This window comes from Clarias gariepinus, chromosome 4 (genome assembly GCF_024256425.1).
Source record: "Clarias gariepinus isolate MV-2021 ecotype Netherlands chromosome 4, CGAR_prim_01v2, whole genome shotgun sequence".
NCBI classification, from domain to species: domain Eukaryota; kingdom Metazoa; phylum Chordata; class Actinopteri; order Siluriformes; family Clariidae; genus Clarias; species Clarias gariepinus.
In genome coordinates, this window is record NC_071103.1 from 40,654,035 (window position 1) to 40,675,000 (window position 20,966).

General features: G+C 39.4%; 1 protein-coding gene across 1 annotated transcript; it reads right to left on the minus strand.

The window, feature by feature from the left end:
• Window positions 1-13,995: 13,995 nt before the first annotated feature.
• On the minus strand, window positions 13,996-18,274 carry metrn (meteorin, glial cell differentiation regulator). The gene is made up of 4 exons (XM_053493892.1): window positions 17,977-18,274; window positions 16,738-17,159; window positions 15,806-15,865; window positions 13,996-15,336 (listed from the first exon to the last, which is right to left on the minus strand). The coding sequence occupies exons 1-4, from the start codon at window positions 18,057-18,059 to the stop codon at window positions 15,026-15,028; spliced, it is 876 nt and encodes a 291-aa protein (XP_053349867.1). The 5' UTR covers window positions 18,060-18,274; the 3' UTR covers window positions 13,996-15,025.
• Window positions 18,275-20,966: the final 2,692 nt, after the last annotated feature.

Genomic DNA, 20,966 nt, shown 5'->3' on the forward strand with positions numbered 1-20,966 from the left:
GCCGAATTTAAATACCACAGAAGTAATTCGTCTTTGACATATCACTTAAAAGCAAAACACCCCACCGAAACAATCTCTACAGGGCCTCGCCAATGTAAATTGCATTGATTGTTTTGAAATTCAAATGACACAAATGGCACATACCTGTGTTTTTATTTCTGTGATAAATATGACTTTCAAGCCAACAGTTAATTTGGAGAATATTGATGGTTTATTGCAGGTATGTTGTTTACATGAGAAAATCTGTGTTACAAGTTAAACAAAAATTCCAATAAACAATCATATTTGAATTTAAATAGTTTTATTGTCTTGAGTTTACATTAATTATTTACATTCACATATCCAAAAAGTTTCAGTCTTTTAATTGTGATTAATCGCGATTAATTGCAAAAAATTGTGCGATTAATTAGTTAATTTTTTTTAATCGATTGACAGCACTACTTTAAAGACCAGTGGTCACTTACACCCAGCCTCCACAACATGTGTGTAACAAAGGTGTGCTGGGTTGAACCAATATGTTTTCACCCTTTCACAGAAGAAAAGTCCAACCATCTTCTTTAACATATCTATCCAGCTGTTCACAAACTTTAGAAGTCACTGGCTAAATTTCAAATCTGACAAATCTTCGTGTGCCACCCAAACCTCTTATAAACCCTAAGAAACACACAAGATAGAGACATACTCGATTATACACTACAGGCAATCAGGGAATGCCAAATAGTCTACAGTGCATGCATTTGGACTGTACGAGAGAGCCAGAGTACCCGGAGGAAACCCACCAAGTAAGTGAGAACATGCAAGAGAGCATCCATACTGCATGCACACAATCCCACCGCAGGAATCAAACCCTAGACTTGGGAGATGTAAAGCCACAGTGCTACCTTAAATATAAATGTTTTAATTAAAAAGTTAAATATGGTTATATTAATATATTTTTAGATCTCGAGGCCCACATGCACTTCCTTTTTGGCCCACGAGGGGCTGTGACCCACACTGTGGGAAACGTCGAATGCCACTGAGAACATTTCTCATCAAAAAAAAAAGAAAGCTTATTTATATTAAAAAATAATAAAGTACCTGTATGCATGTACTGAGTGTAAGATTACAGTGCACTTATGTGATCACGTCTGCTCAGCAGACAGAAATTCTGTTTCCCTCAGTCACACACACACACACACACACTCACACGAACTCTCTCACACACACACACACGTACACTTTTCCCATCAAGCTCCCCTTCTTTCTGCACCTCATTCACAAGGCCTGTCTGTGCCAATTACACACATACATATGCTCTCCCTCTCCCCCTCGCTCTCTTTCTCACACACACACACACACACACACACACACACACACACACACACACACACACACACCACAAACATTCATTAAGCCTGTATCAGCCAAGCATTTTTGGGGAAAACAAAAGCACTGCGGTAAGGAGTTCTCACGTCCGCAGTGTGTGTGTGTGTGTGTGTGTGTGTGTGTGTGTGTGTGCTTCCTCTCTGTGCTGTACCCTGAATTCCTGTCTCATTCAGCTTCAAGTTTTCCCACTGTGCGCCCCACTTTCATCCCCACATTCCCACACACTGATTATACGGGACCAACAGGGCCAGCATGTCTGAGCTTCAGATTAGAAAGTTCTGCCTTATGAATATCCCACACACTGTTTTCGACAGCTGTAAATGTAACTTCTATTATAGCTTCAAAGTTAAAATTAGTTACAGTATGTAAAGTATAAAAGTCTAAATTATATAACATTGTGTAATACAGTATTTGATTGTTAAAAAACTTGTCAAAAATGCATTAAAATGTATTCAGTCTGATTTATAGCATCTCTGTCACCTTAAAGATTCACAGCAAATGCATAAATATGCTAATTGCTAAATGTTCAAGAATTATTCAAATATTTCTTTAGTTATAACTATTTTATACCCTGACAAATTATCCAGTATAATTAATTTTAATTTATATTGTACATAATTTATATTATAGTCTAGTACAAAAGTTTTTTATTCTTATTTTTAACTTGTACATACTTATTCTTTCATTCTTCTTATTATTATTACTTATTTAATTTATTTATTTATTTTAATTTCTAGATAATCTTCAGTTTGAAAGATACACCACCGTTCAAAAGTTTGGGGTCACTTGCAAATTTCTTTGTTTTTGTTTAGTGATTTATTTTCTACATTCTACAACAATACTGGGGATTTCAAAACTATAAAATAACACATATGGAATTAGGTAATTACGTAACAACAACAAAAACAACAGTTAGTTGTTATTTTAAGACACAGAGGTCGGCCTTTCTGTAATAGTTCTTGCAAGAACAGTATTGTGTCAAGTGCATTTGCAAAATCCGTCCAGCACCATAATGAAACTGGCTCTCATGAAGGCCGTCCCAGGAGGACGAGACCAAAACCTACCTCTGTCTCAGACGAGAAGTTCATTTAGAGTTATCAGCCTGAAAAATGACCAATTAACAGCAGCTCAGATTAGAGGCGTTATGAAGTCTTTACAGAGCAGAAGTAGCAGAAACATCTCACCATTAACTGTTCAAAGGAGATTAATGCATTTTTTGGACGCCTTCAGCATTCCTTTACAATGTAGAAAGAAATAAAAATCAGGAACCATCATGGAGTTAGAAAGTGTTCTAAAACTTTTGAACGGTAGTGTAGACATCACCTGATTTTTACACACTTCGCATACATTATTCTTCAGCAGTGTTTTTGGCTTTGTGCACTGCTGCAAGTCATGAATATTTTGAATAAAAAAATGCTCTGTACAGTGCCGCGGGGGCCTAAAGCCTATCCCAGGAACGTGGGGACGGGGTGTCATTCCAGTAAAGGAGACACACATTATGGCAATTTGGGAACACCAATAAGCCTTCCTGCATGTTTTTGCACAGTTGGAGGAAACCAGGGTACCCAGGGGAAACACACCAAGCACAGGAAGAACATACTAACTCCACACACACACACAGACCTGAGGTGGGAATCAAACCTCGACACTGGAGGGATGAGGCTACAGTGCTAACCGCTATGTTGTTTCATTTTTTATATGTCTACATCATATCATATTCATGACTCTTCATGTAAACACCAAATTCTTTAAAGATGAAAAAATATTCAATAGGATAAACTGAATAAGGACAACATAACATTTTTTTTTTGCCATTACAGTTTCCATGATCGTTACATATTGTAGAATTTGCTTCTTATCCCACAGTAACATGCAAAAAAACATGTTTTTATTTGTTAAAGAACACCACAATACATTTCAATAATTTTTATCTATCTTCATCCATTCATCTTGAATCCTCTGTATTCCAGCTAAGGTCCGTGATTCTCATTTTTTCGAAGGACTTCCAGTCATTCTATCTATATAATTTCCATTAATGTTTTCATGAAGTTAGATCGACATTTTAACAGCTATAAATGATAAATTGCTCCATCAGCAGCCTCTCTTCATTCTTTTTTAAAGTTGACTAAACTCCTTTCTCCTGAAAGTGGGGAAAACCTGCAGTTACGGCGTTACCCTCTGATACTGGAGACTCTGGAGACCTACTGACACTGGAGACACTGGAGACCCACTTACACTGGAGACAATGGAGACCCACTGACACTGGAGACACTGGAGACCCACTTACACTAGAGACACACTGGAGACCCACTTACACTAGAGACACTGGAGACCCGCTGACACTGGAGACTCTGGAGACCTACTGACACTGGAGACACTGGAGACCCACTTACACTAGAGACACACTGGAGACCCACTTACACTAGAGACACTGGAGACCCGCTGACACTGGAGACCGACTGACACTGGAGACCCACTTACACTGGAGACACTGGAAATCCACTGACACTGGAGACACTGGAGACCCACTTACACTGGACACACTGGAGACCCACTGACACTGGACACACTGGAGACCCGCTGACACAGGAGACACTGGAGACCCACTGACACTGGAGACCTACTGACACTAGAGACACTGGAGACCCACTGACACTGAAAACCTACTGACACTGGAGACACTGGAGACTACTGACACTGGACACACTGGAGATCCGCTGACACTGGAGACCCACTGACACTGGAGATACTGGAGACCTACTGACCCTGGAGACACTGGAGACCCACTGACACTAGAGACACTGGAAACCCACTGACACAAGAGACACTGGAGACCCACTGACACTGGAGACTCTGGACACCCGCTGACACTGGAGACACTGGAGACCCACTGACACTGGAGACACTGGAGACCCACTGACACTAGAGACACTGGAGACCCACTGACACTGGAGACTCTGGAGACCCACTGACACTGGAAATACTGGAGACCTACTGACACTGGAGACACTAGAGACTTTTCCCACTAAATGTTACACACACACGTTTCTTCTTACAGAAAACCCAACTGATGGTGAAGTCTGTGAATCACTTCATAATCAGAGATGTGAGTTTATCTTAACCTTTTAAACAGGATGGACTTCATACTGTGTAAATACTGTAACACACTTTAATCAAAACAGATTAAACTTAAAGCTTTACAGCTAAAAGTGTTAATGGGTTTGTTTGTAAATAATTAATATAATATAATTTATAAGTAAATTATTGTATTTTTATTATACATTTACATAAATAGGAAACCATTAAGAAAGAGAAATGAAAGTGAGTGAAAGCTGAATAGACAGTCTGTGTGTGTGTGTGTGTGTGTGTGTGTGTGTGTGTGTGTGTGTGTGTGTGTGTGTGTGTGTGTGTGTGTGTGAGTGTGTGAGAGAGAGAGAAAGAGAGAGAGAGAGTTTCAGTTGGAAAGAGAACAAGGGCAAGAGTATTGAATCGCCTTGTGTGTGTGTGTGTGTGTGTGTGTGTGTGTGTGTGTGTGTGTGTGTGTGTTAGGGGGTGTTGTTTCCCACAGTCCCTCCGTTCCCAGAGTTTTTCTCTTTAATCCGTGTCGCAATTAGGAGTGAATTCCTCCACACACACACACACACACACACACACACACACACACACACACACACACACACAGTGAGAGATTTGGTTCACTTCCAGACCAGGAGCAGAGTGGTGGACAGAAAACCTATCCTTAGAGGGAAAAATAGTTTTCCTTCTGTTTACAGAATGTAATAGTCAGTGTGTGTGTGTGTGTGTGTGTGTGTGTGTGTGTGTGTGTGTGTGTGTGTGTGTGTGTGAGAGAGATTTTATCCATACAGCTGCTGGGATTATTCCTCCCTGCACACACTCTGTCTGGCTGAAATGTGTGAACAAGCGAGTGTGTGACAATCAGGACTCTTAAGTTTAAAGCTGGTTATTATTGTCATGTGTCTTGATGTCACACAATCCTTGGTGATGTCATAAAAACAAAAGCATACAATAATAATTATCTTTCTTTAATTGTAGAAAGAGTGGACATATTGGAGGAAACACTATGAGTGGAATCCCAGAATGCAATGCCAGTCATCTATATACACACATCCATAACTGGAATCTTCAAACGTGTCTGAGTGACTCTCAGGAGTGTGGGACGTGTTTATGGATACAGAACACAGATACAGAGTCAGATATTACACACACATACATGTACAGGGGCTTGCAAAAGTATTCATACCCCTTCGAACTTTTTCACATTTTGTCATGTTACAAACCAACAAACATAAAGTATTTTATTAGGATTTTATGTAATAGATCAGCACAAAGTGGCACATAATTGTAAATTGAAGGAAAACAATAAATAGTTTAAAAAAATTACAAATAAATATATGAAAAGTGTGGTGTGCATTAGAATTCCTCCTTCTTTGCTCTGATAGCCCTAACTAAATTCCAGTGGAAACAATTGCCTTTAAAAGTCACTATATTATTAAATAGAGTCCATCTACAGTGGGGTGAAAAACTATTTGCCCCCTTCCTGATTTCTTATTCTTTTGCATGTTTGTCATGTCAAATGAAGGTTTACATTATTAAGGGAGAAAAAAAAACTTCAAACCTACATGGCCCTGTGTAAAAAAGTGATTGCCCCCCTTGTTAAAAAATAACTTAACTGTGGTTTATCACACCTGAGTTCATTTTCTGTAGTCACCCCCAGGCCTGATTACTGCCACACCTGTTTCAATCAAGAAATCACTTAAATAGGAGCTACCTGACACAGAGAAGTAGACCAAAAGCACCTCAAAAGCTAGACATCATGCCAAGATCCAAAGAAATTCAGGAACAAATGAGAACAAAAGTAATTGAGATCTATCAGTCTGGTAAAGGTTATAAAGCCATTTCTAAAGCTTTGGGCCTCCAGCGAACCACAGTGAGAGCCATTATCCACAAATGGCAAAAACATGGAACAGTGGTGAACCTTCCCAGGAGTGGCCGGCCGACCAAAATTACCCCAAGAGCGCAGAGACAACTCATCCGAGAGGCCACAAAAGACCCCAGGACAACATCTAAAGAACTGCAGGCCTCACTTGCCTCAATTAAGGTCAGTGTTCACGACTCCACCATAAGAAAGAGACTGGGCAAAAATGTCCTGCATGGCAGATTTCCAGGGCGCAAACCACTTTTAAGCAAAAAGAACATTAAGGCTTGTCTCAATTTTGCTAAAAAACATCTCAATGATTGCCAAGACTTTTGGGAAAATACCTTGTGGACCGACGAGACAAAAGTGTAACTTTTTGGAAGGTGCGTGTCCCGTTACATCTGGCGTAAAAGTAACACAGCATTTCAGAAAAAGAACATCATACCAACAGTAAAATATGGGGGTGGTAGTGTGATGGTCTGGGGTTGTTTTGCTGCTTCAGGACCTGGAAGGCTTGCTGTGATACATGGAACCATGAATTCTACTGTCTACCAAAAAATCCCGAAGGAGAATGTCCGGCCATCTGTTCGTCAACTCAAGCTGAAGCGATCTTGGGTGCTGCAGCAGGACAATGACCCAAAACACACCAGCAAATCCACCTCTGAATGGCTGAAGAAAAACAAAATGAAGACTTTGGAGTGGCCTAGTCAAAGTCCTGACCTGAATCCTATTGAGATGTTGTGGCATGACCTTAAAAAGGCGGTTCATGCTAGAAAACCCTCAAATAAAGCTGAATTACAACATTTCTGCAAAGATGAGTGGGCCAAAATTCCTCCAGAGCTCTGTAAAAGACTCGTTGCAAGTTATCGCAAACGCTTGATTGCAGTTATTGCTGCTAAGGGTGGCCCAACCAGTTATTAGGTTCAGGGGGCAATTACTTTTTCACACAGGGCCATGTAGGTTTGGATTTTTTTTTTCTTCCTAAATAATAAAAACCATCATTTAAAAACTGCATTTTGTGTTTACTTGTGTTATCTGTGACTAATATTTAAGTGTGTTTGATGATCAGAAACATTTTGTGTGACAAACATGCAAAAGATTAAGAAATCAGGAAGGGGGCAAATAGTTTTTCACACCACTGTATGTGTAATTTTAAGTATAAGTACTGTTATGTGGCTTAGTGGTTAGCACTGTCGCCTTGCACCTCCAGGGTCTGGGTTAAACTCCCAGCTAGGTTCGATTCCCGTCTCTGTGTGCATGGCGTTTGCATGTTCTCCCTGTGCTTGGTGGGTTTTCACAGTCCAAAGACATGCAGATTAGGCTAACTGGCGTTCTCAAATTGCCCGTAGTGTGTGAATGAGTATGTGTGTGTGCCCTGTGATGGATTGGCACTGTGTCCAGGGTGTACCTGGCCTTATGCCCTAAGTCCTAAGAATAAGGTGCAGAAATGAAAGTGCAGCTCAGATGAGAGAATATCTACACAGGACAAGTTGTGCACTCCACAAATTCGGTGTTCATGGAAGAGTGGCTAGAAGCCATTGTTAAAAGGAAGCCATAAAAAGTCCTGTTTGCAGTTTACAACAGGCCATGTCGAGCTGGGTTTCTCATATCTTCCTTATCATTTGGTTTCCAGTTTACAATTATGGGCCACTTCGTGTTGGTCTATGATTAAGCCCTAAACATCAAACAAGTCCTAGGAAGTTTATTAAATAACAGGTTAAATGACAGAATTAAATCTAGGTGAAGATTTAAGAAAAATAGAATTAGAAAAGTATTTTTTTAACTAAGTATTTTAAGTAGCTCAGTGGTTAAGGAGCTGGACTACAGATCGAAAGGCTCCAGGTTAAAAACCTATCACCAACAAGCCGCCTGTTGGGCCCTTCAGCAAGGTCCTTTAACCATTAATTGCTCATATGTGTCAGGAGATAAAAGGAAGTCGCTCTGAATAAGGGTGTCTTCAAAATGCCATAAATGTAAATATAAATATAAGCCAGCTTCCAGACTTTAAGCTTCACATTTCCAAACCCAACTTCCAGTGATCCACCAGGATCCACCCTCACAAGAGCTCTCACTGGAGAACAATATAATCATTCATTCATTTATTTATATCATTTTATATCCTGTACAGGGTCACGGCTGGCCTGGAGCCCATCCTAAAAGGCTTACCTCATATATATATATATATATATATATACCAGGAACTTCATATAAACAAATATTAACCTAAAATTTTCTAAATATAAGAACTTGAAAAAAATGTGATATTTCTTTGTGAATCGATTATAACAGAGAAGGGTGAACTTCAGTCTTCTCCACCCAGGGACATTAATCAGGAGGACTCGGTTTCTCTCGTCCAATCAGAAACCTGCGCTGGTTATAACTCCACACACACGCCACTGGAAACGAGAAAAACTGAATACAGCACAGGTACTGAGTTACTCTGTGTGTGTGTGTGTGTGTGTGTGTGTGTGTGTGTGTGTGTGTGTGTGTGTGTGTGTGTGTGTGTGTGTGTTTAACATTAACAGCCAGGAAACAATGCAGCGGGTTTCACATGGATAATGGCCAAGAACCCTGAACACACACACACACCTGTCCTTTACACACACACACACACACACACACACACACACACAAACATCCTCCTCTGTGCCACATTCTTTCTCACAGACAGTTTGTAAAAACACTGATACACTCATTTTACTGGCTGACACACTATCTTCTCTTGACTGTGTGTGTGTGTGTGTGTGTGTGTGTGTGCCAGTCTCTGGCTGGTAGTTTCGGTCAGCCCACCTGGCAGTCACTCAGTGTGTGCCTGTTTGTGTGTGCGGGTATGTCTGAGAAAGAGACAATGACAACGAGAGAGGGAGATGAAACTCTGTACTTTCGGTTGGCACCTGGACAACACACACACACACACACACACACACACACCATAAGCAGTCCTGAAGTTCTGAAGTCCCTTTTAAAGTAGACTTTACAGGGTGTTCAGCCATGTTAAGTGTGATTCCTAACCACAGGGAGCTTCACCGGAAAAGGGAATGAAAATGTTTCCATCAATCATTGTGTCTCACAAGCAAAAAACAATAGGGCTCGAAAAAGGATTTATATATATTTTATCATTATTATTGAGGATGACATCATATTAAAAGGACACAACAATCTAATTTTAATTTAATTAAGAAATCCTTAGTATTATATAGGCTAGTAATCTGTACTAATTTTTAGAGAGTAAAATTACTTTCTGTACATCTTTAATCATTTATTATTATTATTATTATTATTAATCAATAATTTATTAACAAGGTATACATGTTTTAACAGTATGTTTTATAACAGTATCAGTTTTTGTTTCAATAAATATTTAGTATTTAATGTTTGTAGTGTGAAATTTTGACAGCGACAGCGACAGGTATCCGAGGTGCTTATGTTACCATGGTAACACAGAGGAAGTGACGTCTGCGCTGGTGATTTCGCAGGGTGTTCCGAATGGTCGAGTTCTGTCGAGAGAAGTTCCCGTCATCGACATTCTCTGCAAACGGATCAGGGTGTAGGGAGTAGGGAGTAGGGAGCACCCTGTGAAGTACACTTCGAAATGGAACGCAGCTTTTGTCCTCTAAAGTTGATTGTACGCCCTAGTCTGTGTCCATGTTCCTGAATCCATGTCCTCCAAATTTGCCTCCAAATCATGACATTAACATGAAGTCCATGTAACAGATTGTTTTAAACAGAAAGCAGATACTGGATTATACAGTACGGTATAACTCATTTAAAAGTGAAGGGTGCTACCTCAGATGCAAAGCTACGTTGATTTGACATCACTGTGTAAACATGAGATTGAGAAGACAACCATAAGTTATGATTTCATGTTAAAGATGAAACACAACGCCACAACAGTCTTAATCATGAATATTATTAGCTTTAGTCGATTAATAATAAACACTCAAAGATGTATTGAGCTTAACTTATTGGATATATTTTCATAATTGTTTTATTCTCTAAGATATTGGAGTGGCCATGATATAAAAGATGTTGTTTGGGACTGTAAAATTGCAACAACAACAAAAAAATGATGCCGATTTAATTATTAAATACATTTGTATGTATTCAAACACTATTATAATGAGCCCTAGTTATCTGACAAATAATTTAAAATTTATGAGCCAAATTCCTGAGACTAAATGATTAAATATTATAACGCGCTCCAGTCACCTGACCAAGTGCTTAAATATTATAATAAACTGTAGGAACATGACAGGCTTTTTAGAAACATTCTAGAAAACTATGGTTTTTTCATTTTATACAAATTATTTTTGATAAATAAATATTTTAACTGTTATTTAACCATTCAGTCAAGATTTAAATTATTATATTTGTATTGTAATTCTCTGAAATAATATATATATACTGTATATATATAAGCTGGAAACATACTTACTGTTACAGCAGTACCACGATATAAGACTTTAATCCTTTCTGGACGCGAGTTCATAAGGAGAAATTTCGTATTGTGAAACACATTTTCCCATAAGAAATAATGTAAATGCTGATAATCCATTCCAGCCACCCAAAATATTACCAATATTACCAATTTCCAACACTATAATCATATTTCTGCATATAAAAACAATCAGAAAATTTAGAAAAGACATGTAAATATCAATTAACATCAACTGTTATAGCTGAACTGCCTGCCACCTAACACACAGTATGAGTGCAGATTATTTCCTGCTTTCTGTTTCACCCAGATGAGGATGGGTTACTGTTGAGTCTGGTTCCTCTCAAGGTTTCTTCCTATTACCATCTCAGGGAGTTTTTCCCTTTAGCACCGTCACCCTCGGCTTCTTCATCAGGAATCTGATCATTCTGATTCATACACATTCACATTCCATACAAATTTAAATAATTCTTTTGATTGTGTAAAGCTGCTTTGCAACAATGACAATTGTTAAAAGCGCTCTACAAATAAAACTGAATTGAATTAAAACATGAAATATATATAAAAATTAAACCTCACTCTTGGTTTTCTCTTGGTACCGGCTGCTTTAAAAATCGAATTAAAAGTTACTCCCCTTTCTTCTTGCTACCGTCCTTGCTAACGGTCTTGGGACCCTTGTTGCTACGTCCTTACTAAATCTTACACAAAAAATTGTGCGCATGCGCGAAAATGCTGCAAACAGAACGCACACGTTTTGAACGGGTCCCAGGTGTGCGCGCAGTTTAGCCAGCGTTCAGTTTGTCTCAGATTTGTCTCAGATTAAGCAGAAAATGCTCTGTATGCCAAGGCTAATTTCTTTGCTAATTCTTATTGCGGGGCGTTTGTATGCGGAGGTACACTGGTGCAAAACATTTAATATAGTAGCAGTAACTTAACCAAACACAGTAATTAATGTAGCTATTATAAAGTAGTAACACTTTAAGAGGTTAGCGTAGTTAGCTGAGCTAGCTGTGCTAATGTTAAATATGTTTAAATATATCATCATCTCACTCTATCAGATCTACACAGATCTCGATACAGGGCGTTTATTGAGTGTTGCAGGTTATAAATACATTTCACTTTTATACATTTACACTTCCAGATGTTTAACTTCTGTTCTTAGCTGTAACACTGCAGTTTGTTAACTGACCAGGCGGATATTTACACTGCGGTGAGACGGGGAACTTGTACAGGAACTGTGAAGCTTCTGGAAACTTCCAAAACTCTTACATACCTTCTTCACCGCCTGATTTCCCCACTTAATCTTAATCCCCTTAAAAATGCGGAGGGAAAACTTTTATGTGTGTGTGTGTGTGTGAGTGAGTGAAAGAGGGAGAGAGAGAGAGACATAAGACAGGGGTGACAATTAAGTTCACTCCTCTACATCTTCAATCTTCTCTCACATTGTCCTTTTTGGCGGGAAACGAGAAACACTGAATGGCCACCTCAAGACCCCCATCACACACACACACACACACACAGGTTTTTCCCTCCGCATTTTTAGCGGATTAGGGCCATCTGCAGACCCTTAAAGAACAAAAACAGGGTGTTCCTGTGGTGGCTGAGTTCTCCACGGAGATTACAGGGTTATCACACACACACACGCACACACACATGCACACACTTGTCATGTCATTTAAAATAATACAATAGAATGGATACAATAGAAAGTTGAGTGCAAAAGTTTGTACACCATCCATTAAAAATAATAATAGCCAATGATGTGCTTAACATGAGCTTGATTTTATGGGTAATAATTTGTGCTATAAAAAATTAACATATTTCTAACAGTAAAAACATATTTAAATCATATTCATTTGGGGCACATATAAAATCATCTCTCCAAAACAGCTGATTTTGGCAACTTGACATTTATAGAGAAGTGATTGGTCACTTGCAATTTGCATAAACTTCAAAAGTAGCTTCTTTAGTAGACACATTTTCAATATCACCAATAACATAAAAAAAACAAATAAAATCTGCATCAGTATTGTGTTTTGTCTAAATATTATATTACTATCATGAACCTGGAATTCTATTTATATTTTTCATGTTACTTTTATTTTAATCTATCCTGTCTTTCCCTCTTTTTTTAATTTCATTTTTTTCTCATATTACCTCCCATTTTAATTTCTTTTTTTAACCATAAACTATTTTATTTCGATATATTTTCTTTCTTTGCACTGAAAAAAAAAAAAATACAGTACTTTTTGAGTTTGGACATTTTTACATCCTCACAAAGAGTAAACAATGTCTCCTGTAAGCCTCCTGTAAGTTTCCTTAATGAGCAACTTTAAAATGCATTAACCTTTAAATGTATTAGGGGTGTAAACTTTTGAGCAAGCTGCTGACAGAGCCTCTGCTGCTGTGATGTAGAGACTGTCATTATGTTTTAATTAGAAAACCAAGACATATTTTAAGGATCATCAGCATGTCCATGGAAAACACTCATCTCTGACTGGCGGAGAGGTGTGTGTAGTGTGTTTCACAAGAATGACAAAAAAGTAAAACAACGTAATTCATTAAAACATCTGTTTAATCAGTCATATGGTTCACATATACACAATATTCTCTTTTCTAAAAAGATCTTATTTACAACAACATTCATACACACACAACTCTGTATACACACACACACACACACACACACACAATGAGGCAGTAAGGACAGCTCAAGAGTTCTGTTTGGTTTCTCTTTCCGCTGGTTTAGTGCACAACCATAAACATTTAACACCACACACACACACATGCTCAATCACGCGATCACACACTCACTCGCATGCTCTCACACAATTTTTTTTTTCAAAAAGAATATCTATAAAGTAGGGATGGAGGACAGAAAATCAATTCAGTTACATATTGCGACTCTTTTGTGCAGCAATTCATGTATCGCACAACAAACTGATGCAAAAATGAATTTTCCAAAATAATTTCTAATTCAGATACATTTGCATCTGAGGTTGTAAAGTGTTGCAGTTCCTCTATAATCCTACAGGTGGTGCACTTTAAACAGACAGCACTGCACAGCACAGTGGCAGAGTGAATTATTTGCCAAGTTTGTTCCGAAATTTACCGGAATCAAAATCGTGATACTAACAGAATCGCGACACAGATCAAATCGTTATCATGATAATATTGTATCTGGAAGTCCATGGTGATGTACGTCCCTACTAGAAAAGACGTGTGATCATCTGAACATATGTATCATATATGGTATATATATATATATTGGCCCACTCTGTAATAATATCCGAGACGCTCTTTACCATTAAATATATTTCTCTTACATCATACACATCTTTAAACACAAGCAAAACAAACAACATAGCAATGTCAGGTAAATCAAATCCAGCTTTCTTATTTTAAAAAATTATTATAAAAAAAAAATTAACATCTGCTCAAGAAACACTAACAGTATTTAAGTCGTATGAACGGATATGCAGCGAAAGTGCTTCAATGTCTCATCTTTTTTTTTTTTTTTTATCAGTTTAGCATTAGCATGCTAGCATAGTTCATACTCTGGATCACCGTTAACTTCACAGAGAAGCAGCTTTAGCTTGCTTTAGCATGCGGTGTAAACAAGAATGGAATTTAGGATGCTGATTAAATCAGGTAATAAATGATCTGATCTGTGTGTGTGTGTGTGCTACATTTTATCTGCTTCCATCATTTGGTTTCAGCTCCCTCTTCATCCTCAGTGCAAATTAAATTTTTATATTAAACCCGTGAGTGGTATTAATACTGACGAGTGTCACATGTCCTTCGCTTATAGCTAATGAGTTAAAGTCCTGAGGAGTCACGTCTTACATTTTGTGTCTCTCTCTTTGATAATTCCATGTCTCTTACTTGAATTTGACTTTTTCTGGATCTCTCTTTGCAAGGACACTATCTTGTGTCTCTCTTCATGAGGATGGTAATCTGTGTATGACTGTGACACCTGGTCTCTCTCCTTGAGGACATTATTCACTGTGTGTCTCTCTCGCTCTCTCTCCATTAGGACACTAACAGCTCTCTCTCTCTCTCTTCATGAGGACATTATGCACGGTCACTCTTTCCATGAGGACACTATTTCCTTTTCTTTCTCCATAAGGACACAATTTACTGTTTCTCTTTCCATGAAGACATTATTTGCTGTCCCACTCTCTTCATGAAGATTCACTGTGTCTTTGTCTCCATGATGACGCCATTGTCTTTATTTTCATCTCGCTCCTTCTCTTCCTCTCTTGTCCTGTCCCTCTCTCTTTATCAGTTCAGGTGTCGAGAGTGCAGGGGATCTGGAGGTCCTGTCTGGCGCGCTCGTACACTCTCAGGAATTCTTTGTACCTTGGTGCGCAGGTAAGCCAGGCCTCCCCAAAGTGGGCGTGTCCGGTGAAGAGGAAGCTTCCGGAGCCGGCGCGGACGCCGCAGCGTAGCAGTGTGCGGATCTCTCCGGAGTGTGTGAGGCGGCCCACGCTGGAGAACAGAGGCCACTTCTGACGGTACACACGTGTCGCGCTCACGCTGATCACGGACACGCGCTGTCCAGAGTCGGCTTCCACCGCGCGGATATTCCCACGTACCACTACACACACAGAGAGAAAAATAATTTAAACACTTTATTTATGGATACAGTTCTCAGTGTAGTAGAAATGTGTGTGTGTGTGTGTGTACAGTACATGTGAGCAAGAGTGAAAGATTAAGTACAACTGTTTTCTTAGGATCCAAAGTCTGCAAAATTATTTATGCCTGTTTTAAAAGACACTAACGTGTGTGTGAGAGAGGGTGTATGAACGTCAGTTGACCCTGTTAGGTCTTTTAACTTCAGTAATATAATCTGCTCCCCTGAGACACCCCACCCCCACACCAAATTTCCATGGCGATGCCACTCTGTCTGACCACGCTTCAATTAGAACTGTGTGTGTGTGTCTCCAATCAGACATGTTAGTTGCTCCTGTGTGAACTTAAACCTGAAGCAGTGGGTGGGACCAATTGGCAACGATAGAACATAGGTGTGTGTGTTTGAATCATAGGCAAAAATCTGTGAGACTCACCAAAGTCACTGGTGCAAACTGCCATCAGCATCTCTGTGTCGTTACACGGCCTGCACGCTCCTACCACACACACACACACACAAGAGAGAAAGATAACATTTAGTTATTTTGACACACTGGGAGATGAAGAGCCACACACACACACACAAAGCTACATTCCAAATGTTCAGGTTGTCGGAAAGACTGTCATAGTAACCCTGTTGGTATGTGTGTGTGTGTGTGACTAGGACAGAACATGATAAAAGTTACAACACATTCTTCAACACATTTCTTTTACACCATAGAAACCACCAGACAGATGCAGTGTGTGTGTACTATGACTGGTGTGATTGAAGGCACCTGTTGAAAGGCAGTGAGGTGTAAAGCCCTCTAAACCCTTCCTGTTAGTCTGCCCCCCCGCAGTGCTGTCTCTCTCTCTCTGACACGCACACACACAGCCACCTATGTAGACCATCACTGCATTTTTTAAATTACCTTACATCCTGTGTGTGTGTGTGTGTGTGTGTGTGTGCTTAGCTCCTGAACAAAAGCGCTGTCCCTCAGCTGACCACCCCCCCGTTACCACGGATACGGCTCGTTCATGCAGTATGCTGAAAGGACTCGTCCCCTCTCCATACTGAGCTTTTGTCCTCTACATCCCTCCCCCTCTCTCAAGCTTTCTGTCTCTCTTGCCCTGTTCCCACAGTGTGTGTGTGTGTGTGTGTGTGTGTGTGTGTGTGTGCTTTCTGGATTGATTAATGGAAAATGCAGTTGAGCTTCCATTCTAAAAGGAGCTAACAAGTTTATGGAGGCCGGTTTAGTTTGATCATGTGGTTTGAGACACAGTGTGTGTAAGAAGGACAAATTTATACCGATGTGAGGCGGCCCTGTTGTACAAACGCCCCCCCCCTTCCCTCGACACTATACAACTTTTCCAGTTTCGCTTTTCTCACCTTCTTCCACATCAGCGTCCACAGAGTTAACAGAAAACTGCGAGGTCCTATCCCCTCTCAGCTCGTAACGGAACGCCGCGATGCGCCTGCTTATGTCGCTGTGGGGCGTGGCTTGCAGGAACAGGGCCGGGCTTTCCCCAGGAGTAATGCTGAAACAGCGTAGATAAGCGGGACCAGGTGTGTCGCTTACTAGCAGCTCCAGGACTCCACCTCTCTCCAGGTAAAGCTGGGCGCCGCCCCACTGAGGCTCTGGCTTGATGCAGACAGATGTAGGCGTTCCACTGGCCCCGCCCACTCTGTTTCCGGATTGCCGGGGCAAGAGAGTGAGACGCAGGGCTCCGGTGGGGTACAGGAACTCGACCGAGCCTTCGGCGCAGCGCAGAAACACCTGCTCAACACCTTGCTCTGGCCGAGAAAGACCGCTACACAGCAAACACACACACAAAAAAGGTGAGAACACTGAAACTCCTGTGTTAATCAGATACTTCACTAAACACATAATTATGACTCTGATGTTCTGCACAACCTGGTAGCTTACAGGTTAATGTGAACTACTGAGCAGAAGGTCCCAGGTTTAAACCCCAGCACCATCAAGATGTCACTTTTGGGCCCCAAACCCTCAACTACTTAGATGTACAATGAGATTAATTAAAGTCGCTCTGGATAAGAGTGCCTGTCAAGTGCCATAAAGATATTAAACTTTCTCTTTTTTGAAGTCTTAAAAAGCCCCCTACAGGCCAACCCTGTAATTATTATTTTTTTTTGCACAGTCTGGAGTTTTGTCCTAATCGCATGTCACTACTGCTGTACCTGTACAGTTATGAATGTGACAAATAAAATCTTATATCTTGAATCTTTAGTTAACCCCACGTGCGCCTGCGTGCGCGCCCCGTACTGACAACGTGCGCGTGCACGTGTAGCACATTAGCATTCTACACTGCGCGAGCAATTACGCTCCTGGCTATTTAAACCCTATGAGGTGTAACGGAATTTAACGGAACTTGACTCGGATTTAACCATTTTGTAAAGATTTTACCTCACAATATGACTTTAAAATGAATATTATTACAAATAAAGTAGACACAAACCGAATTCGAATATATATAACATGAACAAAATATGCATATAAGTGGGGAAAAACGGAGAAAACCAGTGCGGGCTCGTCTGACGCGCGCATGAGCACTACGGATTCATACTAACAAGTGTAACAGTGTGCGATGTGAGACGTGTTAATCTTACCTTCCCCTCCAGCTGCACTCATCCGCCGAAAAGGCCGCTCCATTCATTGTAATTAACGCCAAAATCAAAAAAACAATCTCCATTTCTGTTACTTAGCCCCACACAGCTGAGTCGAAATAAATCCAGTCAGGTTGATGGGTCAGCTCTCTCGCTTTAAAATAAATTAAACTAAACTCTGCCACACCTAATAACGCCCGATGCTAACGTTACAGACTCCATTTTTCGCTTTCCTTTACTCTTTTCTTCCCTCAGTAATAATTCTGCCTATCCCTGTCTGCTCCTCTCAGCATCCTCACTGCGTGTCTCACTGAGCGGAATGCGCGAGCAGCACGCAGCGGCGCAGCAACTTTTTAGTGCGGAGGAATGCGCGCGCGCACGCGGGCCAATCAGCGCCCGGAGGGAGGAAACTTTAAACCACTCACACACAGTGGGGGGATGGGGGGCACTTCAGAAGCCCTGAGGGAAGTTAGCATGTTAGCATTACTCATTATTAAACACCCCCCAACCCCTAGTAGAGCTGTAGAGGTGAATAAACACACAAACGTACAATAAATGTCTATAAAAACACTAAATACTGAGGTGACATGGTGGTTATTTTTAATTATAATAATAATAAAGTGCATTCAGGAGTTAAAAATGTAAATCTTTTTTTGTTTTATGTTGTTTTTTTTTTCGATTTATTTAAAAAAAAGGTAAAGTTATTGTCATTGTTATGACTACCTTTTTACTATTATTTGTGAGTTTTATGCTTCATATATATTATGTAGTTTCTTAGCATTGAACTAGATTTTTTTTTGTTATCTCTAGCGTACCCTGTGTCTACTAACTACATGTAAGATACACTATACAGTGGCACCTTGGCAGTCCTTGAGGCTAAATTTCGTATTGTGAAATGTTTTCTCACAGGAAATAATGTAAATGCAGATAATTTGTTAAACCCACCCAAAAATATTACCAATTTCCAACGCTATAATCATATTTTTAGCATAAGTATCTGTTATCACACAAATGAGGATGGGTTCCTCTCAAGGGTTCTTCTCATTGTCATCTAAGGGAGTCTTCCCTCAGCACCATCACTCTCGACTTGCTCACCAGGGACTATCTGATCATTTTTGATTTGTAAATATTTTCTCACACATTTCAAACACATTTCCCAAATTTTTGATTCTGTAAAACTGGTTTGGGACAATGACCATTGTTAAAAGCACTATACAAATAAAATAAGATCGAATTGAATTGAATAATAATTTGCTTTCAGTAGTGTATGAAAATTATGTTTTTAATCTGTTGTAATTTATATGGAACTTAAACCTTCCATGACTCACAATCTGTAATGGTAAATAAGTTGAAATTATTTCAATTCTTAATGTAATTTAGTTCAACTTAATACATCCATGTTATGAATATGATCCATTATTTTGACATGAGACAGTTTTCCCTCATTGTTTTGACATTTTTTAACAGCTTAATTGCAATCAGCCACAGAGATTAAATTGTCAAATGTTTTAAAAGTTAGTTTATAATTATTAGTTAGTTGACATGTATTGATTGGATTAAAGGCTAGTTTAAAAAATGTTAGTTGGTTAATGGTAATTCATTGAAAGTTATGTTAGTTTAGTAGAATTCCGTCAACACATACTTTATACAAATAACAAAATAAGTCAGAATAAAAGTATAAGTCAAACAGCAAGATATTAATTCAAAAACAAAGATGTACAGTGTTGTAATAAGGATATGTTAAAGTGAGAATCATAAGATATTTTGAAATAACTAGTTACTAACTTAAAATAATTTGCTGTGCAAACTTAAAAAATGGAAAAATTTGAAAATCAGAGAGAAACTTAAACTAAGGAAGCCAAAACAGGAGAACACGTCAGTGGAATAGACTCTAAAAGCGATTCCCAACCGAGCACTGTTCACAGAGGTGAAAGAAAGCATAAGCTAAAGACGACAAAGAAGACGCTGGATAGACAAAATAAAACAGGATGTGCAATTATATGGGCTGTCAGCTGATCAAGCAAGCCATCTCACATAAGACAAAAGACTAAAATGGATGAACAAGAAGTTGCCCCTTAGTGGTGATGATGATGATGATAGGCTCTATGCCCCTGGAGACCCCAAACAGTACATAGAAAATGGGTGGGTTAGTTTGTGTCCAATACATGTAGTAATTCCTGGCCATGCCAATGCACACAGACTCAAACATCTATACTTTAAAAGATTAAAAATCCAAATATATAATCCACATAATGCATAACTAAGCAGCATAAATAAAGACAATGGATAAAATATATAAGGATAAAAAATTATACTGTTCATGAGAATGTTCCTGTTTTGGTCTTATTTATTGCATGAAAGAAAGAAACAGAGAGAAAGAAAGAAGAAAATGGGACAGACAGAAAGGGTTTCAGAGACAGGTGTGTGTTTCGCTGCAATGTGTTTTGTGCTGTTGTGTGTTCAACTCTCACTATGTCACTCTTTCATCTTTCTGTGTACGTGTATATGTTTGTGTGGATCTGTGTCTGTGTATAAAATAGAGGGCAAGTGTGTGTGATGTGGTTATGGCGGGCCCTTTGACACGATTAAATGCAAAGGTCCAGTGGTCCTGGTGAGATGTGTATTTGTGTCTGCATGTGTGTGTGTGTGTGTGTGTGTGTGTGTGTGTGAGTGAGTAGTGTGATGATGAGGAGAGAGAGAGAGAGAGAGAGAGAGAGAGTCCCCACTGTGCTGCTGGGAGAGGCTTTTGTCCTGTAATAGCTATTTCAAAGGGCTGAAAAGGAAGCATGTATTTATGTGTGTGCTTTATATCTTCACGTCAAAGGCTATACTATATAAAAAGTTCTAAAATGTCTGTTTTGCCACCCACTCAAATACAAACACACCGTGTACAGGGTTTAAAAGAAACTGATTTGTATTGTCTGTGTTGTGTTTTAACTCACTCTACATTCTGTACTCTGATTGGTCATCAAATATTTTCTAATACATTATAG